Source organism: Aricia agestis, chromosome 8 (genome assembly GCF_905147365.1).
Source record: "Aricia agestis chromosome 8, ilAriAges1.1, whole genome shotgun sequence".
Lineage (NCBI taxonomy): Eukaryota > Metazoa > Arthropoda > Insecta > Lepidoptera > Lycaenidae > Aricia > Aricia agestis.
Window position 1 is genome coordinate 5595979 of NC_056413.1, and position 20191 is coordinate 5616169.

Sequence of the window (20191 nt, forward strand, 5' to 3'; positions counted from 1 at the left end):
CATTCTTTCGTGACCCATTGACAGTCTTTGAGGCCTATTAATTGCAGTTAAAGTTGAAAACGTGGACTCGCACACTGCAGTACTACATCTTTTTTTTTCATTAAGATTATAATTAAATGGACGCATCGCTTCATGTAATCGTGATTCAAATGCCATCTATACACAGAACAAAGAATTATTATCGACGAACTCTGTGGCCCAATGGTTGGCAGCTTAATCCGGGGGACGCGGGTTCGAATCCTGCCAACGGAACAAAAAGTTTTTAAAGGTATAATAAAAATCTTAACTATATAATGTATAGTTTATATAAGAATAAAGTATATTTCTGTTGTCTAATACCTGTAATGCAAGTCCTTTAGGTCTTCCTTTTTAGGGTTCCGTACCCAAAGAGTAAAAACAGGACCCTATTACTGAGACTTCGATGTCTGTCCGTCTGTTTCCAGGCTGTAACTCAAGAACGGTAATAACTAGAGAAATGAAATTTTCACAGATTATGTATTTCTGTTGCCGCTATAACAACAAATACTAAAAACAAATACTTAAATTAAATATTTAAGGAGGGCTCCCATACAACAAACGTGATTTTTCTAACATTTTTTGCTTAACTATCAATGATGACCAGAGATCGGAATTGGGTGTGTGAAAATACCTAAAGTTTGCAGCGGGACATAATATGGAGCTGTTACAACCACTTAAGTTAAACCGGTTTTGGATTTTACCGGTTCAGTTTTGTATAATACCTAATGTATTCTATGACAGTGTTAAATTCCGACTTGTTACTATTGTAACAAGTCGGAATTTAACTCCGTTGAGGTCTAGTAAGCAGGGCAAGTAAAAACGGAGCGACGCCATTAAGGCTAGGATATTCCAAATTCACGTTTCTAGAATGAGTAATTTTTAAAGAAAGCGTCATTAAAAAAAACTGAAAAATATATACATGTATAGATACATCTTTTAACTAGTGACTTTTACGGTTAGAAACACGATACAGATAATTTTACTCGATAAAAAAAAATTCCGAAACAACCTCGATTTTAAAAACATTTTCAGTTTTATAGGACTTACAGGGACTCAATCAAAAAATAATTTGGATAGTTCGATTACTATTAAAATTTTACAGGGAAATGTACGGATACATGTTTAGTTATACTATTTTTTATCTAAGTAAAAAGGTTTTTTCTCCTATTTCGCCCTATCATGGACGCGGCGATCGTCGTAACCGCCACTGTACAAGGCGCGCTGATATGAATGTTATTTTAATGTCTTTTACGTCGATATTCGCACTGACAGACATCGGCCTGCTAATTTAGGAATAACCTCCCCTTAAATTGAACGCTGCGCTTACATGCGCGAAAATGTTCGTTTTCCTTGCATCAATCTGTAGCAAAACTTTTTAACTTAAGATAGAGGTCAAAAAAAGATTAAAACCACATTAGCATTTTGCAGACATGTAAAATTCTGTGTTTGGCCGACAAAGAAAAATTGAGACTAAAAAATTAATTTAGAACTGTATAAGCAGCTTGTAAATGTTTATAGTTCGGTGTTTCAAAGGTAAGGAACATGTTAAAAAAAATACAAAACTGAACCGGTAAAATCCAAAACCGGTTTAACTTAAGTGGTTGTAACAGCTCCATATTATGTCCCGCTGCAAACTTTAGGTATTTTCACACACCCAATTCCGATCTCTGATGATGACAACAGGTAGGCACTTGAAATTTTCACAAAGGCCTTAATAATATATGTAATTTAATAAATAAGTAATAATAAAAGTTAAAAAAAAATATTTAAGGGTTAGGTAGGTAAGTAGGTCCCATACTATTTTTGCTCTATAACGGTACGTGCGCGGTATAACCCTTCGTGCGCGGGTCCGACTCGCACTTGGCCGATTATTGGTATTTTTAAGGTAGGGCATTGTGATTTTAAGGTAGGGCATTGCCCCACTATGCCCCCCCCTAGCTACGGCCCTGCATCCCCCGAGCAAACGAGCAAACGACCTTGACATTTGACGCGTTGCCGAGATTCTTATCCTATTTTCCTCCTCCGAGAATCCTATTTTTTTACTTATATTATTAACAAATATAAATTGATTAAAAATAAATTCAAACGGGGAATACGGTATATGTAGTTAATGAAATTGTCTATCTATTGTCCTGTGTTTCAAATAAACGTAAATTGTAAATACTAGGGAGTATGCTTCAATTTTAATAAATTGGTATCACGTTGGAAGTTAATATCATGATTCATGAGTATAATAAACAAAATTAGGAAATTAATAACGGTGAAAGGAATGTTGATATACTGAAGATTATTGCTGTATTTTTATTATAACTTTGTAGCTTTCAAATTATGAGTTTATATGGCTTTAAATACGGTAAATTATGGCATCTCCGTAGGGGGAGCGCCTTAAGGTTCATAAGTTAAGACCTCTGAGTAGGCTCTGAGACGCCACGCCAGACCGCGGTTTTGTATGTGCTTCATTGGCGGTTTAAACATTTAGCTTGCAGGCTCGTGGCATCCCAACGGTCTTAACTCGCCAGTGGATGCCTTAAATAGCAAGTGTTGTTTTATTCACGTCTTCTAAGTGACTTAGGTCCCGGTCAAGCTTTTTAATTCGTAAGGAACTCGACTCTTAAAAGATTACTTACTGTATTGTATCTTAGCAAAGACTAGTAATTGATTAGTCTATGATATTATTATAAGTAAAGCCAAATCCGTACTAATATTATAAATGCGAAAGTGTGTCTGTCTGTCTGTCTTCGCGCCTAAGCTGATAAGCCGATTTTGCTCAATTGTTTCAACCGATTTCAACTTATGGTATGGAGATACTATAAGTCCTGGGATATACTATAAGATACTTCTTATCCCGAACAAAAATATAAGTAGTTTCCGCGAAGTAAACGTATTTTAGTGTAGCGGGGTTGCGGGCGTCATCGAGTAAAAAAAAATGTCAACAACATGCATCACTTTCACAATTTTACCAATTCATCAAATTTTCCTTGGGTTGTCTCGGTTGAGTCTGCGTCCTTGAACCAGAAATACAAATCCAGGTTAATGCTAACTCATTAGTGGTCAGTAGGCTTATTTATGTGATTCACTGTCAAATGTCGCCAAATAGTACAAGTAACATATCGTTTTATTGTTTAATAGTGGAGTAAGGGTTATTTAAAAAAAAATGGTGAAAAAGTGGGTGTCATATATTTGTTGGTGTGTGAACTGCGTGATAGTTCGGGCGGTGGCTCTCTACGTAGGTATATGGAAGTGATTGTGTTGGCCCCGAATTCTATATTTTAATTACAATAATCCAACAGAAAAAAAATACAAAAACCCACAGTTAGAGTTTCAGAAATCGCATAACTTGCAATATAATAATCTTCTTTTTGGCGCAGTAGCGTAAAAAGAAATAATTTCACGAACGCAACTTCTACCCTGTACGCTGACAGTTTTTTATTCTGTTGCTCAGAATACTTAAATGGGACAGAAGGACATTACGGGGTACAGCAAATAATTCCTGTCATCTTGTCCAAAAAGCTATTAAGCTAACTGTAGAACTTTGTTTCTGACACTGTCTTATTGTTGCAGTGGAAAACCACATAAGTCCAGAGGATCTACACACGTTTTTGAACTTTAAGAATGATACAGCGACAAGATTCGGGACCACCACCGATACGGATGACTCTGCTAGTCCTGAGGTAAGCCTGTGCTACTTCTAACTATCTTTTACATACATTTTAGGAACGCCGTTGTCTCTTAAGACGGGAAATTTGACCACCACTGCAACTTCTGTGTCGCCAGGATCAACAGTGGTAAGTGGTTACCAACTACATGAACGCCATAACGAATATGAATCGTTAGGGGTGCCTGAGGAAGAAGCTGAATCTGTCTTTTGAGTATCATATTATATCTCTTGACTCTAAAATGGCTTATAATATTATGCATATTAAAAAAAATGCTACTTCAAATTGAAAATGTTTTTGTCTACATTTTATTAAAATTTAAAAGCCCCGGTCCCTACTGGCTACGTGGAATATACGGTCTACGGTTTACGGGCTAAACCTATGGATTACGGCCTACGGGACTTACCTACGGCCTACGGGACTTACGGGCTACGCCGGGTTACGGGCTACGGGCTACGGAGTACGGGCTACGGGCTGCGACATTGTAGCCACGGGCTACGCCCGGATACGTAATACCGAATACGCCGGGTTGATGACATTAAGGATATTTATAAATTTATAATTATTATGTGATAAACGCAATATTCATTTATTGATAAAAATAAAGTAACGGGTTATGCTGCTTTAATAATACTTTAAACCATTATATAAATAAGTCTATGCTTTATTTTTTAATAAAAAAAGTTTCCGGAGAAAGTTTTCGGCATGTTCTTTTTAATTTTCATCGTTTTCATCCATAAAATACGATTCGTTATTAAGTTATGAATTGTTAATTGGACAAAGTTGGATAATCTTGTATTTAGGAACACCTAAATACAAGATTATCATTTTCATTTTATTAACATTTTCCTCAACAGAGGAAAATGTTGGGTATTTTTATTTTCAAGGCTAATCTGACGTGCCAAAGTAACTATTGGATTTTCTAAAATTGCCCATGAAAATGGTAGGGCTTAGATTAGGTCTCATTAAGAATCATGCCTTCTCTATTCTAATTACAAAAACAGACAAACAGACAGCATGACATTAAATCGAAGTTTGACTTAAGCCCAGACTGGTGTAATAGCCGTCATAAAGGATTAACGTTGCCGCGTTGGTACTACCCGCTGCTTTAAGCCAAAGCCCGATACTTAAATTGTAAAAAAAAAACCTTTAAAATTTTAAAATTGGAACGTTTTATAGGAGCTGACCACAGAGCTGCCAGTGCCGGAGTCAGTTGACTGCTTCGGCCTGGGCCCGCTCACGACACGGCTGTGGAGCTTGTTCAACACACGACCAGACTCATCCATCGATGTCAACACACACTTCTACTTCTCATCGAGGAACCAGAGGAATAGAGTGCAGGTTTGAATTTTGAGTTGTCTACACTCATATTATTGTGACGAAATTGTGTCTATTTCAGGCTTATTCCGCAGAACGGATTGAGATGTTTGTATTGGAGTCCCGGTTAATAATGCAGGATTGGCCGAAAAAAACTAATTTATGCCGTAAAAAATGTAAAATTACGATAAAAAGTAAAGAAAATATAGTTGGGTAAAGCCTTATTTATAGTCTTAGAGCCAGTGTTCTCAACGAGAGTGGAACCCTCGTTGGGAATAGTGGATATACCCATTGCATCAACGCAGACGACACATTATACCTGCATTTAATAATATGAGGTTAGCTACTTTACTGTATTAAGTCTGCCGAACACTCGCTCTCAGTCTATTAAACTTGAATTTGTGCAAAGATATCGCAAACGTGAATTTAAATGATTAGTATGCATTGTGTTATCATTATTATGCATACAGCTGCATTGTTGTACCACCTTGAACTTAGATATGTTCACGACCATAACAGAGGATGACGTGTCGAGATAATTTCTATTTACATCTAATTATCTTCGTACCATAATATTATTAAATTTATCATAATTCTGTGTTCTTACTTAGCACATGATAAAAGAAATAAAATAGAATTATTGTAGTTACGTAAATAAGGGGATGAATATTAATTTCACAGATATAAAAGAATGGAGGAAAGTCGAAACATTTCGAGAAAAAGTGGTCAGGGTACACTCTGTTAGTATGTTTTTACACCCTGCTTTATTTTTCTTGGCATACGGACACTTCCGCGCACTCAGTTTTATCATCATTTATCGCAACTGGCAGCTGCATTACTCATCTTTAGAAGTGTCCACTGACCATTTACGCCTTTAATAGATGACGCGGCAACTCCGTTGCGCCAAAATTCGTTTATCGCGGGGGAAACGTACATTTTTCCGGAACAAAAAGTATCCTATGGGCTATGTCCCAGAACTCAAAGTATCTCCATAGCAAAATTGTTCCAGCGGTTTGGGCATATAGAGGTAACAGACAGACAGATAGTCTGACAGACAGACACACTTTCGCGTTTATAATATTAGCATGGATATTATTTTATCTCTCACTGAGTATGATCGATGTTAGATCATAATAGCCGTCCCAAGATATATAATTATAATCACCCTACCAGTTACCCAGATTTTTTTGTTCAGATGTGCAGCCTCGCTCTTACTGTATACATATTACATACTCCTAGGTATACCCCGGGAAACAGTTCGGTCTGGAGTGGGTGGATTTCGACCCTGATCGGCGCACGGTGATGATCGTCCACGGCTTCATGAGCCACAGCAACGCCTCCTGGGTTTCCCAGATGACGGACGCCTTCTTGGAATGGGTGAGTTTTGCAGAGGGGCACAAACTCAGGGGATTCAGGAAGATTTATGGGGGAATTGACGGGGAATACAAGGGAGAGATGTGAAAGTATGAGTAAACATGGTAGGTGAAATCCAAAACTACAGGAGATAGCAAATAATTCTCAGGATTTTCTTAAAAAATAAAACTTGGATATAATAGAGTATAGGCTATCAGAATGAAAGCAGGGCTTATAATACATTTCTGCCTACCATAAAACAAACATGTGCTGCCTTATCTATTTGTGCAAAAGAGATTTATTATTATATTTGTGTAAAGTTATTCTTTAAGATTCTATATTTAATATTTCTAGATTTAATAGAAACGAGCTTAAATTAAATGATATTACTAGATTCAGGTAAGCGAGTAATAAGCTATTATTGACAAATATTTTGCTTTGTGTCCGGTAATTTCCAATAGGATTCAAAATATGTTATTGCCGGTTTGTTACTTATTATGTGAACGACTTCCTTAACTTTATCCGAAGGAGTTTTGTTACCATTATCCTTATGCCAGGATTGGCAAGGAAGTACTAACCTGTTTGTTCTCAGAGATTTAGCCTTATTCACAACGAAACTGCACAGAAGTGAATTAATATAGCTACTGTAAATTGTAATTAACCTGACTTTAATTTATTGTGAGAAAAATAATGTTATCTTGATATAAATAAATGGGTATTCCCTTTTGCGATTTTGGTTTAGGTGTAGCTACAGCACCTGCCTTATATCCTATTTAATAGTTCTTTTGATTGGCTAACTTGAAAGAGTAAAACACAATCAAGAACGCTCTTGAAAAGACAATATCCTGTCAAAAAAATTTAAAAACGGCATCTGCAGTCGCGCTCCAAGTAACTTGAATTTGACAGACAATGTATGTTTGAACAGAGCGACGTGAACGTGATCGCGGTGGACTGGAGCGGCGGCGGCAACACGTGGAAGTACTGGCGCGCCGTCGCCAACACCAGACGAGTCGGATCCGATATCGTGGGGTACGTATTCTATGTCTCCTGCTATCAGAGCGACTTGAACGTGATCGCGGTGGACTGCAGCGGCAGCGGCAACACGTGGAAGTACTGGCGCGCCGTCGCCAACACCAGACGAGTCGGATCCGATATCGTGGGGTACGTATTCTATGTCTCCTGCTATCAGAGCGACGTGAACGTGATCGCGGTGGACTGCAGCGGCAGCGGCAACACGTGGAAGTACTGGCGCGCCGTCGCCAACACCAGACGAGTCGAATCCGATATCGTGGGGTACGTATTCTATGTCTCCTGCTATCAGAGCGACGTGAACGTGATCGCGGTGGACTGCAGCGGCAGCGGCAACACGTGGAAGTACTGGCGCGCCGTCGCCAACACCAGACGAGTCGAATCCGATATCGTGGGGTACGTATTCTATGTCTCCTGCTATCAGAGCGACGTGAACGTGATCGAGGTGGACTGCAGCGGCAGCGGCAACACGTGGAAGTACTGGCGCGCCGTCGCCAACACCAGACGAGTCGGATCCGATGTCGTGGGGTATGTATTCTAGGTCTCCTGCTATCAGAGCGACGTGAACGTGATCGCGGTGGACTGGAGCGGCGGCGGCAACACCTATAAGTAGGTGTGCCGTCGCCAACACCAGACGAGTATTTTTAACCCCGGACGTGTTGTTTGGTGTCTGTTATAAGTTGCACTTTCAGACATGAAAGTGCAACTTATAACAGTCTGATTGTCTGTCCGTGGCATCGTAGCATCCAAAAGGGTGGACCGATTTTGATCTAGTTTTTTTTGTTTGAGAGCTGACATTATCGAGCGTGTTCTTAGCTATCGTTTTGTTTCATTTACTTTTTTTTTTTAATCGGAGGTTGTTTTTCTTAATTTAACGTATCACCTTAATTTAAAGCATTTTGATTGTTCGTTTTTAAATTGCACATTTTAAGCTAATCTCTGCTCCCTCCTGTGCAGATTCATGAAGCAGCTGATGAAAGCGACGGGCGCGAGCGTCAAGAAGTTCCACTTCGTGGGGCACAGCCTGGGCGCACACATCGTGTCCTACGTCTCCTACCACATCGGGACTGTAGGACGAATTACAGGTAGGACAATATAAACATCGCGCTTAACTTATAGATCGCTCAGCAAAAACTAACATGGAACAATAATGTTCGATTTTTTAGTCTCTTTGGAGGAGCAAGGAGTATGCAGGGCGAACTTGGTACCAATTCGTAGATCAGTGAAGAGAATATATGGGTATAATAACAGCTGACAGTGCGTTGGTGACACTTTGTTGAAAGCTAGCTGCTAGCTGTACCTTTAATTAGTATTTAGTACATACACGTATTTCCTCTTAAAAGGCCGGCAACGCACCTGCAGCTCTTCTGATGTTGCGAGTATCCATGGGTGACGGTAGTTGCTTACCATCAGGTGACCCGTTTGCTCGTTTGCCCCCTTATTTAATCACGAGATGACGACTGCAATTCCGTTCCGTCAAAATGCGGTTTTCGCGCGGGAACCGCACATTTTTCCGGGATAAAAATTATCCTATGTCCTTTTCCGGGACTTAAAATATCTCCACACCAAATTTCAGCAAAATTGGTTCGTGGTTTAAGCGTGAAGAGGTAACAGATGGACAGACACACTTTCGCATTTATACTATTCGTAAGGAGGAGTATGGGAGATAGTGCTTACTCCACTCTCCAGTCGCACGGAGCGATTTTAAAGTTGTACCAACAATCTCAGGATAAGATTGGGAATTGGGATACAAACCGTGATCCTAGAATTATTTTAAGCGTTTGAAATCGATTCGCTTCGGGCGGCAATCCGGGCCTGAATAATTGATTTTGAATTGAAAATTTACATTATTTGTTTTGGGCAATGTGCATAAAGGACAAATTGTAAAATATCTTAGATCTAACACTTTTTATAGTCTCATAGCATTTATTGTTGATATCGATATCGATTTAAATGAGATGTTGGTTTGCCTGTAAAATATACAGTTTCTACTGAAATAAGTTTTCCATCTTAAAACTATTTTTATTTGTAACTAGATGCCGAAGTTGGCAACCAGTCCAGACTCCAGACGTAAACTCAGCGTCAATACAGTAGTCGGGACGCGACGCGGCGTTTTCCGCATACAAACTTTCACAGATGCGTGTTTTGTTTTATCCTGATATCTAAAGTTGTTGCAGTTGTTTTCAATTTGTATTTTAGAATTATTTTATGAACCTTTTGGCTTGGTTTTTTATTTTTAAAATGTTGTAAGTAAAGATGTTTTTAATACAAATATAATAAATGGGTCCAAAAATACCCTTAATAGGCATGTTATTTACATCAACCTATATTGCTCTACCGGGTCTAACCCGTCTAACCAAGAAATAAAAATTAAATTATAAAAAGGTTATAATGATCACACCGAAACGAGACGAGGCACGATGCAGCACTGCAACACAACATTCAAAAGGTCAACCGGCATCACGTTATTCCACAACCGACATTAGAATTTTGTATCGTCAAATTGCGTTTCGTCCCATATCATTTTATAAACGAACCCTTGAGGAGTGTAAAATCTCATCATCAGCTAGTACCTACGAACATAATTATTATTACTTAGCTCAGGCGGCAGGCCTAAAGCGTCAAACTGGGCCTAATTTCATCATTATTAATTTATATAATTGTTACTCGGCGTGTGAGGGTAGTTGTAATTATCTCTAATGGTGGTTAATCCACCTGGGGCTGCTAATACAGATTAATATTGCTCCGAGTGACTTAACATAAAGCTAGACGATACTTTGATTGATGTACACACATCCTGACATGAAGTCGGGGAGTTTTAATTAGAATTTGGTAAAGTGAGCTTAGAAAATAATAAAAAGTAGATCTTTGTATGAACACCATAGAAAAAACTTTCTACAGAGGAATGCATAGGGAGATCGCAGACGGCACACTTTTTGTGTGATCGAGTCTGTGGCGCACATACAGTCTGCATGGCGCGGCCATGCAGACTGTATGTGCCATCTCCCTTAAAGTGACAGGTTGACAGTCTCTCATTTTGCCCATTTCATAAGCATAACTATATTTGCAAGCTTAGCAACTGCAGAGATTTATCTTTCTTAAATGAAGGTAAAATTGGAATAATTGTAAGTTGATATTTTAAATAAAGCTTCATGTCTGTATTGCTAAAATAGTAATAAAAGTTACTAATAAATATGGAGCTTATTGAAAGCCTAAAGGTTGTTTATCGGTAAGACACGTCACAAGTCGCGGTACAATACTAGCCATGTGCAGTTTTATTCTAGACGTGGGAGAGCCATGCTTCGGCACGAATGGGCCGGCTCGACCGGATAAATACCACGTTCTCACAGAAAACCGGCGTGAAACAGCGCTTGCGCTGTGTTTCGCCGAGTGAGTGAGTTTACCGGAGGCCCAATCCCCTAACCCCTACCCTATTCCCTTCCCTACCCTCAACTATTCCCTTCCCTTCCCTTCCCTACCCTCCCGTATTACCCTATTACCCTTAAAAGGCCGGCAACGCACTTGCAGCTCTTCTGATGCTGCGAGTGTCCATGGGCGACGGAAGTTGCTTTCCATCAGGTGACCCGTTTGCTCGTTTGCCCCCTTATTTCATAAAAAAAAACCTACGCAACCTACGTAGTACGTACATACCACGTAATTTTGCTTTCTTTTTGTCTTCAAAAGGTCACTGAGATTGCTGCGTAGTGCGTACCTACTATTCATACAGGGTTATTCCGTCACAAATCACAATACTAGGAACGTTGCGAATTGCCAGGCGCAGTAGACTTATTTTACCCCTGAAATAGCTCATATTATGTCAATGAAATACTTACCGCGAAATGCGTCATCACCTTTTTACTTTGCGGTGAGTTGTGTCCTCGGAACTGTTTTGGATTACTTGTCCTTACAACTTTTGCTTACACAAGTTTCCCCATTGTAGTTCCTAAGAATTTGAACTTGGTTTTTTGTTGATTGGTTCTTTGTTTCAAACTTAGAAAACATTGCCAACAAGTTTATTGACACTAAAAGTAAGAACCAAAGAGCCTATGACTTTCAAAGATATCAGATATTAGCCTATTGCCATCTAACCACAGAATATATAATAGTAGTCTAACGTAGGTCTCCCTAAACGAGCGCCAACCGTCTTGATCTTGGGCAGACCTCATCTACCTGCTGTCCGCTACCTTCTCCAAATCGTCAGTCCATGGAGCTACATCGTGTCCGTTCTCTGCGTTTGCCTTATTGTGGTCTCCTCATTACATCTTTAAGTTTTAACTGTCTACATGTCTTTCGGCTTTTTTCGTAATTTTAGATCCATATCGCCGTAGTTCAGAGACTACAGGGGGGTACAGTTTAATCTGAGTTGCTAATGAAATATTTTTATAATAGCACGCAGTAGACCAACTTATAATACAGTTACAGGATATGAGATAGGAGATAATACTTATGGTCTACATACAATAAATATAATAATTAAAAAGGTTAAAACTAAATAGATAAAAAATATACTATTGATAATAACGCAAATGAGAAATCGAGATTTCAAATCTGTGAATTTTTCTACCCATGTGCATCGTTAACCTAACCATCACCCACTGAACCTTAACAATATCCTAAATCCTACATGCGAAATTGTCTAATCTGTCTGTTCACGCTTTTGTTTCCATTCCACACTTCCTCTCAGCTACCGTTAAGCTTAGAACAAACCTACGCGTCAGTGACAGGGGACGCGGTACGCGATACGGGAGCGTCTGCAATGCGAAATTGGCCGTGCACACCTGCGCGACTACGGTGCGAACCGTCAAACTTCATTTGTTAATGAACAGTCACTGAAGATGTGCTGAAGACGCACGACTTTATCTGGTGTATGCTAACTGTAATTGTGGTAATGACATCCTCATACTTAATATCAGAGTCCGGTGCGTCGGACGGACGGACATGAGGGTTGCGAGATGCTAAGCTTGCTTTTGATTTGGAAGGTGCAGAGGAATAAAACACGTCCACAATGGTCAAGTTTAATAAAATAAAGTAATTTAGGCGCCTACCACACGTGCATTTTTGACTACAGATTTGCTTGCGCATGCCGGCTTGAACACTGAACATTGTGCGTGTAGTTGGTAAAGCGCAAGCCTCAAAGTTTGTCTTGTTGTTTTTTAAACTTGCTTGAAATTCAGGGATGCCTTCGTGTAGACTTGTCTGCGCGTGTGGTTGGAAGTTCAGTGTTCAATCCGCTCTTTGTCAGTCAAAATGTGGTGTTAAAATGCGCGCACGCTGCTATAAAATGGCAGATTTACGTACATATTATAAACGTCAGTTTGCAACTGAATTCATTGAATTATAAAAAAAAAAAATCTGCTCGCTCTGTGGAAGATCAAATCGAAAGATTATTCTGACAGGAATAAAAAAAATACGCATATGAAAAAAAATATTTTATTTACCTATGCATTATCAATTTTGTCACTAGCAAACACTGGAAAAATTAAAGCAGAAGAAAATATAGTTCTTCATTGAGAAACATTGTTTATACGCCGACGATCTCGGCAAGAATGTGGCTTGCGCATGCATGTGGTAGATAAGTCAGTCTTACATCTTTTCATGCGAGAAGCATGCGCTAGCAAAACTGTGTTCAAGCATGCACATAATATGGTACGTGCCTTATATTAATGATATGAGAAACCTCAATATGATTTTTGAAGACCTATTCATAGATACCCCACACGTATAGGTTAGATGAAAATTTTTTTTTGTTTCAGTTGTACCTATGGGGACCCCTAAAATTTTTAATATTTTTTTCATTTTTGTATCAAAATCTTAATGCGGTTTACAGACTACATCTACTTATCAATTTACAATAGTATAGCTCTTATAGTTTCGGAGGAAAGTGGCTGTGACATACGGACGGACAGACAGACAGACATGACGAACCTATAAGGGTTCCGTTTTTTGCCATTTGGCTACGGAACCCTTAAAAGGTTTTAAAAAAGAAGTCTAGTTATGTACACTTCAAAACACGCGTCTGACAACTTGACGCGCATGTTTCGCTTTGCCGACGCGAACATTTTGCGTCGCGGTCGCGTAGGTGTGCACGGCGCGGCGCCATAAGATTACATGGGCAGCGTCCGTCGCGCGGTAGACGCTACCGCTTCGCAGTCGCTTTGGTCGCGTAGGTTTGTCCTAAGCTTAAGGCCCACTCGGGCCGGGCTATATGTACGGCGCCATTCCGTCAAGCGCCCAAGTGGGCCGCGCTATTTCATTCGATTATATTACGTATTTCGCTGATTTAGAGAATACTTTTGTATGAGGAAGTTTGGTTAGGTTAGGTTAAATACTTTGACCACATTCTGAAATAAAAATATTACACAATTACACAGTCTGTGGGCGATAAGTAGACTGCTGACTTGAAATTTCTTATGAACACACTTTACTCCCCAGAAAAGAATATAGGTTAGATTTTGTCATTAATGTTTATTTTGAATATGTTAAAGAGAGGACAAAGCTAGAATCTGAGCTTACTGCAGTTGGTTTTTACCTAATGGTTTACCTAACCTTACAAATCTGTTTCAGGCCTGGACCCAGCCCAGCCGTGCTTCCGTACCACGAGTCGCGTGGAGCGCCTGGACGAGACCGATGCCGACTTCGTGGACGTCATACACACTAACGGCAGATTGCTACAGAGACTTGGCTTCGGTTTGCCTGATCCTATTGGTAAGTTAAAGTTGACAGAGAGATATTCGAATAAAAACAGACAGACGGACGGACGGACAGCGACATCTTAATAATAAGGTCCCGTTTTTACCCTTTGGTTACGGAGCCCTTAAACGAATAATAGTTGAGTGTAATTATTTACTGTCTTGCTTGTTGGTTAATTCTAGGCCATGCAGATTTCTACCCCAACGGCGGTATGAAGCAGCCCGGCTGTCTCAATGAGAGTAATTCCGTCTGGTCAAGGATTCTACCTATTTCGCCTGCAAGTAAGTTATTCTGACAATCTGAACTATTCTATTTAAAGTATCAAGGATTATTAAGTACGAGCACTTTCATTTTAGATTTACTTATATTTGCAAGAGAAAAGTCTGTCATAATAATATGTCTTATTAACCAAACTAGCTGTTTGACCGAGCTTTGCTCGGTATCCGATGAAAATGACATTTTATGGAAATGATTCCTAGCTAGATCGATTTATCGCCCCCGAAACCCCCTATATACTAAATTTCATGAAAAAAAAATATATACAAAAAAATTTATATATATATGTATATTTGCTCGTTTAAAGATATAAGATATGTTGTTTCTTCTAAGTTTTTTCTGTTTGAAAGATCGTCGAATTGCTTAAGAATGTCAACTTCTAGATTATGCCCTTTGTCCCTTAACGATTTGTTTTTTGATATTATATTGATATTCAAGGTATGAATTGTAGGTAAAGTCGACAGCACATGAAGGTTTTCACTTGTACTACGAGCCTTACATCTACAGCGATTGTAAAAACAGAATCTTTGTACTATATAAATATATATTCTGTGACAGAACAGAGTCCAATGTGTAAAGCTACGAGCACGAGCTCTTGACTATGTAATAAAAAACTTGTAAATAAGTTATAATAACTTAATATTATTTTTGTATTATATATAAATGTATTTTTTTTTATTATCAAATTCTAATTTATAGTGGTCGTTGTTTGCATTATATTTGGCAACTTTTTTAGAATCTCTAAGGGGGGGGGGGGGAGGGGGCACCTGCCCCTCTTTGCCCCCCCTTGGCGACGCCTTTGTTGATATTGGTAAAGCCTTTACTGCATTATTTGTGTATTGTTAAATTATTAATTGTGTCCATAAGCTTCTAAATAAGGCCTCGCTATCATAATATTGTTACAATATTTTGTGAACAACTTGCAGAGCTGCAGCAGGCGATCTGCAGCCACGGGCGAGCGTACCTGCTGTTCACGGAGTCGCTCATCAACAACAACTGCACCTTCCGCGCGCACCAGTGGAACCTCACATACGAGGGGTAAGCCTCTCCTTACATCATGTTATGCACTGTAGGTGCAAATAATGAAGAAATGAAACGACTGGCGAGAGATCAGAGATGTGTTATGCACAGTACCGGAGACCCAATGATCCCTTACCCTTTTCCCTTCCCTACCCTCCCCTATTTCCTTCCCTACCCTCCCCTATTCCCTTTCCTACCTTCCATATTACCCTATTCCCTCTTAAAAGGCCGGCAACGCACCTGCAGCTCTTCTGATGCTGCGAGTGTCCATGGGCGACGGAAGTTGCTTTCCATCAGGTGACCCGTTAGCTCGTTTGCGTCGTTATTATTCATTTAAAAAAACCATCGACGAAATTGATTCATAGGCAGTTGACGGAGCTACGCCATCTGGTAAGACTGTGTCAATTTAATGTTAGTTTTGATCTATAGGCTGGATTTGACATAACGCGACTAATCTACGTAGGTCTACAGTCTACCATCTACCCATGAATCAACTTCTCTGATAGTACACGCCGATTTCGACACATGGACAATTTTTATTGTTAGCCTGCATGCATTGTCCTAACTCCTAACCAAACCCGGAACTTTCTACAACGAGGGTATTCAATCCACGACCAAATCAAAAGTTTGAAACTTTTTAATCGGGACTTAACGCGACTTATTTAAGTAGTAATGCTACTACGAGTACATACTTTTTCTCGACGTCCAACGTCGAGAAAAAGTATGTACTCGTAGTAGCATTACTACTTAAATAAGTCGCGTTAAGTCCCGTTTAAAAAGTTTCATTATAATGCAACGCGAAAGTTTAAATGAAATCAAAATAAAGACCCCGGATGGATCGTTCCTACTGAAAAATGCAATTTTTATTAGCTGTCAGCAGGGTGATTCATGATTCCCGTTCGAAACGGATTCGAGAACTTTAACGTGCAATCATTGGTCAATACTTGGCGCGACGAGCGTTTATTGGATGTCGCGCGACGAAGTTTCCGAATCCGAGTCGAGTTGCGCATTGTGAATCAGGGCCCAGGACCAAGTTTTTGTTAACATTGCTGTTGTAACTTCCAGCGTAAACTCCAGCATATCAGCGACTTGCGACCGTCGTCGGTCCTCGTGTTCAGAGATGGGTATCCGCGCGGCGGGCGGTGAGCGGCTGCCGAAGGCGCGCGGCGCGTACTTCGTGCTCACCACATCCGCCGCACCATACTGCCGTGAGTATCATGTGCTTGCTTTAAAACGAATGGCTTGACCAGATCAGCCTCAAAATTATAGAAAAAAACTTGAGAGGTGTCAAGGGACACCCGGATGGAACGAAGAATGCTTTCTATGAGAGAGATTTCTCTTACAACTATAGCAAAAAGTGTCGTTACAAGTTTTGGTCACAATTTCGCAACGCGTAATAAGGAACTTCGTTCCAAAAGTGGGCTTTTAGCCCGAGGCTTGTTATGTCACGTCATAGTTCGGTAATTCGGTATAAATAGGTAGGCATGACCAGATTAATATGGACGGTCTTAAAGATAATATCGTGAGTGCGGTATTCCAAAGCCTAAAAGGGGAGAGGCTACCTACCCTTATTAAGAACTTTGTCTCAATGTAGCAAAGGATCTCTACATTATGAGCAAATTCTTTTATTATTGTAATATTTTGTGTTAAAGATTTAAGATGTATGTAAAATAATGATGTGTGATGGAGTGTAGTTAAACAGGATTAGCTTGAATGGCAAAGTACCGTATAGGATTCTTTTTTTCAGTGTGTAATGACGTGTCGAGTTAGCGACCGGTCGTGCTCCGCGTTACACACGCAGCAAAAGTAATATTTTTGCGAATCGCGCGGCACATTGCCGCTGCACGTGACTATGGCGCTCGTGGCCAACGAGTTGCTGGCGTTTATCCAGGACGCCATCGACACTATGGACGAGGTCAGCATCATGCAGATCTGCAAGTGCTCCTTCTCCAGCGAGGAGATTTGCAAGGGCAAGCAGCTGCTGTACGAGACGCTCGGACAGAGCGCGAATATGCCGTCGCGACGAAGAGACGGTACGGAAAGGAGCGTGCAGGACATCATCTCCCTGCTGAAGCAGACGGATCCTAATGAGGTGCCGGCTTTTGTGGCAAAGGTGCTGCACAAGCTGCCGCCCGTCACATTGGACCACGTCGACGTCGTCAGTCTACTGAAGGACATGAGGTTCCTGAAGGAGGAGCTGGCCGGAGTTCGAGGTAGATTGCAGGCATCAGAGTCTACAATCAGTGACTTACGTATTGAATTATCGCAATTAAAAAGTGGTAATTCAATATGTAGGTCACCTGATGCCGCATTCGTCACTACTCATCGTGGCGCGCAAGCGAGCACGTTTAGCCCGTCAGCATTATCGGATGGGTCAACGAACACCGCCGCTGTCGCCCCCGCCCGCGTTTCCCTCCCGGTTGCGCCGACGCCAAGTCCACGGGCGACTCAGCAAAACTTTGCGACTGTTGCTGGTCTGGTCTGGAGACTCCGAAACGAAGCGAGTCATGTCGCCGGCAAAATGTGACAGTGTTAGTTTTTTAAGTATATATATGTATGTTAGATTTAAGGTACTTATTTGTTATATGGGCCTCTGATGCCCGAATTAAATGATCTGAATTTTAATTTTTAGAAAGTGAAACAATGTTCAACATTAATAAAATATTACCGCAAGTAAAACATCTCATTGTGAAAATGGAAAAATCTTATTCCATTTGAAAATAATCCTGCACGAGACCGAATTGTCAACATTATTAGGGGTGCCGCATTTGCTTTAATATCATACTTTGTTGATAGTATTATAAATGCGAAAGTTTATGTCTATCTATCATAAACGTTGTATATGCTTTAAAAAGTTATACAGTGTTTTGTTCCTGTCACACAAGTGACATTTTTAATTGGATTGAAGAAGACAAAACACTGTATAATCATTCAAAGCTTATACAGCGTTTATTAGTATGGGGGCTAGTCTATACCAGTAAACTCTTTACACTTAAATGGTGAAAACGATTTGTCTGAGTTTTATATTATATACTTGGAGTGACAGGAAATGATTAAGGATCGTTTCTGTTGCGGAAGAATCGATTTTTTTATGTTCACTTTTTTACATTTAAATTTTAAACCACTAAATCGTTTTTAATGAGATTTGATATGGGACTCTTATGCTAAGTACTCACATACGGTTTTGCTCGATAGTTTTACTCCAAATCGAGCAAAAATCACCGCGTGGACCGCCAAAACTGACAGCTCGAAGGCTCGCTTCGAGCCGGCCTCGATGGAATGAAATATGACAGGTCAAATATGTCATTTCCTTTGATTCGAAGTAAAACTATCGAGCAAAACCGTATGTGAGTACTTAGCATTAGTCCTTGCTCTAAATTATGTCGTTTTCTTATGATAATTTCGCCTTAAATAACATGCGACCAACATCTATTTAAAAATACCCTTTAAAGTAAAAAAAAAATATTTTTTACAGCTTCAGAATACGAGCGTCGTCATCCCCGGAATGATCTACTCATGGACCTAGTAAAGGGTTTCTCTCTCAACCGCACCTCCAATGCTCTCCATCATCACACAACGCCCGTGGAGTACGCGGACCCTGACATCGTCACCGATGACCCACCCACTTGTACCACACAGAAGAACTGGTTCTATAGATTGTTTGGATGAGAGTAGAAAAAGATTGGAGAGTAAGAAAGATGGTAGTATTGATATTTTTTTGTTAATTGTAGATAGTTTAGATAGCGCTAAAAGCAATAGAAATGTAGGTTACATGTTATTTATTAGGTTTTAAATGTCATGACACGAAATCTATCATATCAAAAAAAAAAAGAAGTCCGTGCGAATCATTATTTAGTTTAACTGCTGACTGTGATTGTTTGATTAAGATAATTGATAAAATAAAATGTAGAGGTAACGTTGGATTTTTTTTTGTACCTCATGGATCCTGTTTTTGATATTTATGCGTACAATTTATTGAATGTATTCATGGGCGTACCCAGGTTCTGAGCCAGGGGGGGCAAATTACCCAGGTTCTGGTGCCGGGGGGGGGGGGGGGGGGGCAATTTACCCAAGTTCTGGGCCAGCGAGGGGCAAATCAGATTTTTCATAAGCTAGGTGTTTATTTTTATAGATAAAAGTACTAGATAATATACTTAGTAGGGACGTCAACATGATCCAGGGGGGGGCACCTGCACCCCCCCTGCCTCCCCCTCGGTACGCCCATGAATGTATTATTATAATATATTATTAGGTATATTTTCTTTGCCATAAGAATAAAACATAAAATAAATAAGAATTTATTTAAAGTAACTACTTACCAGAATTTCATCTTGATTTAAACTAATTAGTAATTGCACTTTCAAACCCACAAAAAAGATTTACATTTTTAATGTACACTCATATATTATTATTAGGTATAAGTACAGATTTTTCTTCACATTTTTTGGCAGACCCACACAGTTACAACTTATTTCAATTTTTGGTTCAGAACTGAATCAATTTACAGTTTTCGAGATTGTGGGATTACCTCCGCTTCTCACGATAGTATATCTTTTATCTGCACATATTAGTTGATAACACAATGACTACAGTGTCATCATCGTCATGACGTATATTTGTTCCACTTAGTCTTGTTACTTCATTTAATTTTCTGTTTCTTCCAGCCTTTAAGAATAGTCTTATTATTAGATCCTATTGGCAAAATGTTTGTATACTATTAGTCTATATTAAGCTACTATTAATGTACTGTAGCGTCTGTAGCTTCTAAGTTCTAGCAACCATATAGCAACCATATTATTATGGTAGGTATCCGTATTTTAGTAACATAGCAA

At 39.7% G+C, this 20191-nt stretch overlaps 1 protein-coding gene across 1 annotated transcript in view; it reads left to right on the forward strand.

The window, feature by feature from the left end:
- The window catches only part of LOC121729311 (pancreatic triacylglycerol lipase-like), a 22026-nt gene extending 2751 nt beyond the window's left edge, over nucleotides 1-19275 (forward strand). The window contains exons 2-11 of the mRNA XM_042117781.1: nucleotides 3580-3689; nucleotides 4854-5015; nucleotides 6231-6368; nucleotides 7270-7373; nucleotides 8331-8458; nucleotides 13938-14078; nucleotides 14246-14344; nucleotides 15266-15377; nucleotides 16425-16567; nucleotides 18835-19275. Of these exons, the coding sequence (XP_041973715.1) occupies nucleotides 3580-3689; nucleotides 4854-5015; nucleotides 6231-6368; nucleotides 7270-7373; nucleotides 8331-8458; nucleotides 13938-14078; nucleotides 14246-14344; nucleotides 15266-15377; nucleotides 16425-16567; nucleotides 18835-19028 (1331 nt within the window). The 3' untranslated portion in view covers nucleotides 19029-19275. The remainder of the gene's footprint in view (nucleotides 1-3579; nucleotides 3690-4853; nucleotides 5016-6230; nucleotides 6369-7269; nucleotides 7374-8330; nucleotides 8459-13937; nucleotides 14079-14245; nucleotides 14345-15265; nucleotides 15378-16424; nucleotides 16568-18834) is intronic.
- The last annotated feature ends 916 nt before the right edge of the window (nucleotides 19276-20191 follow it).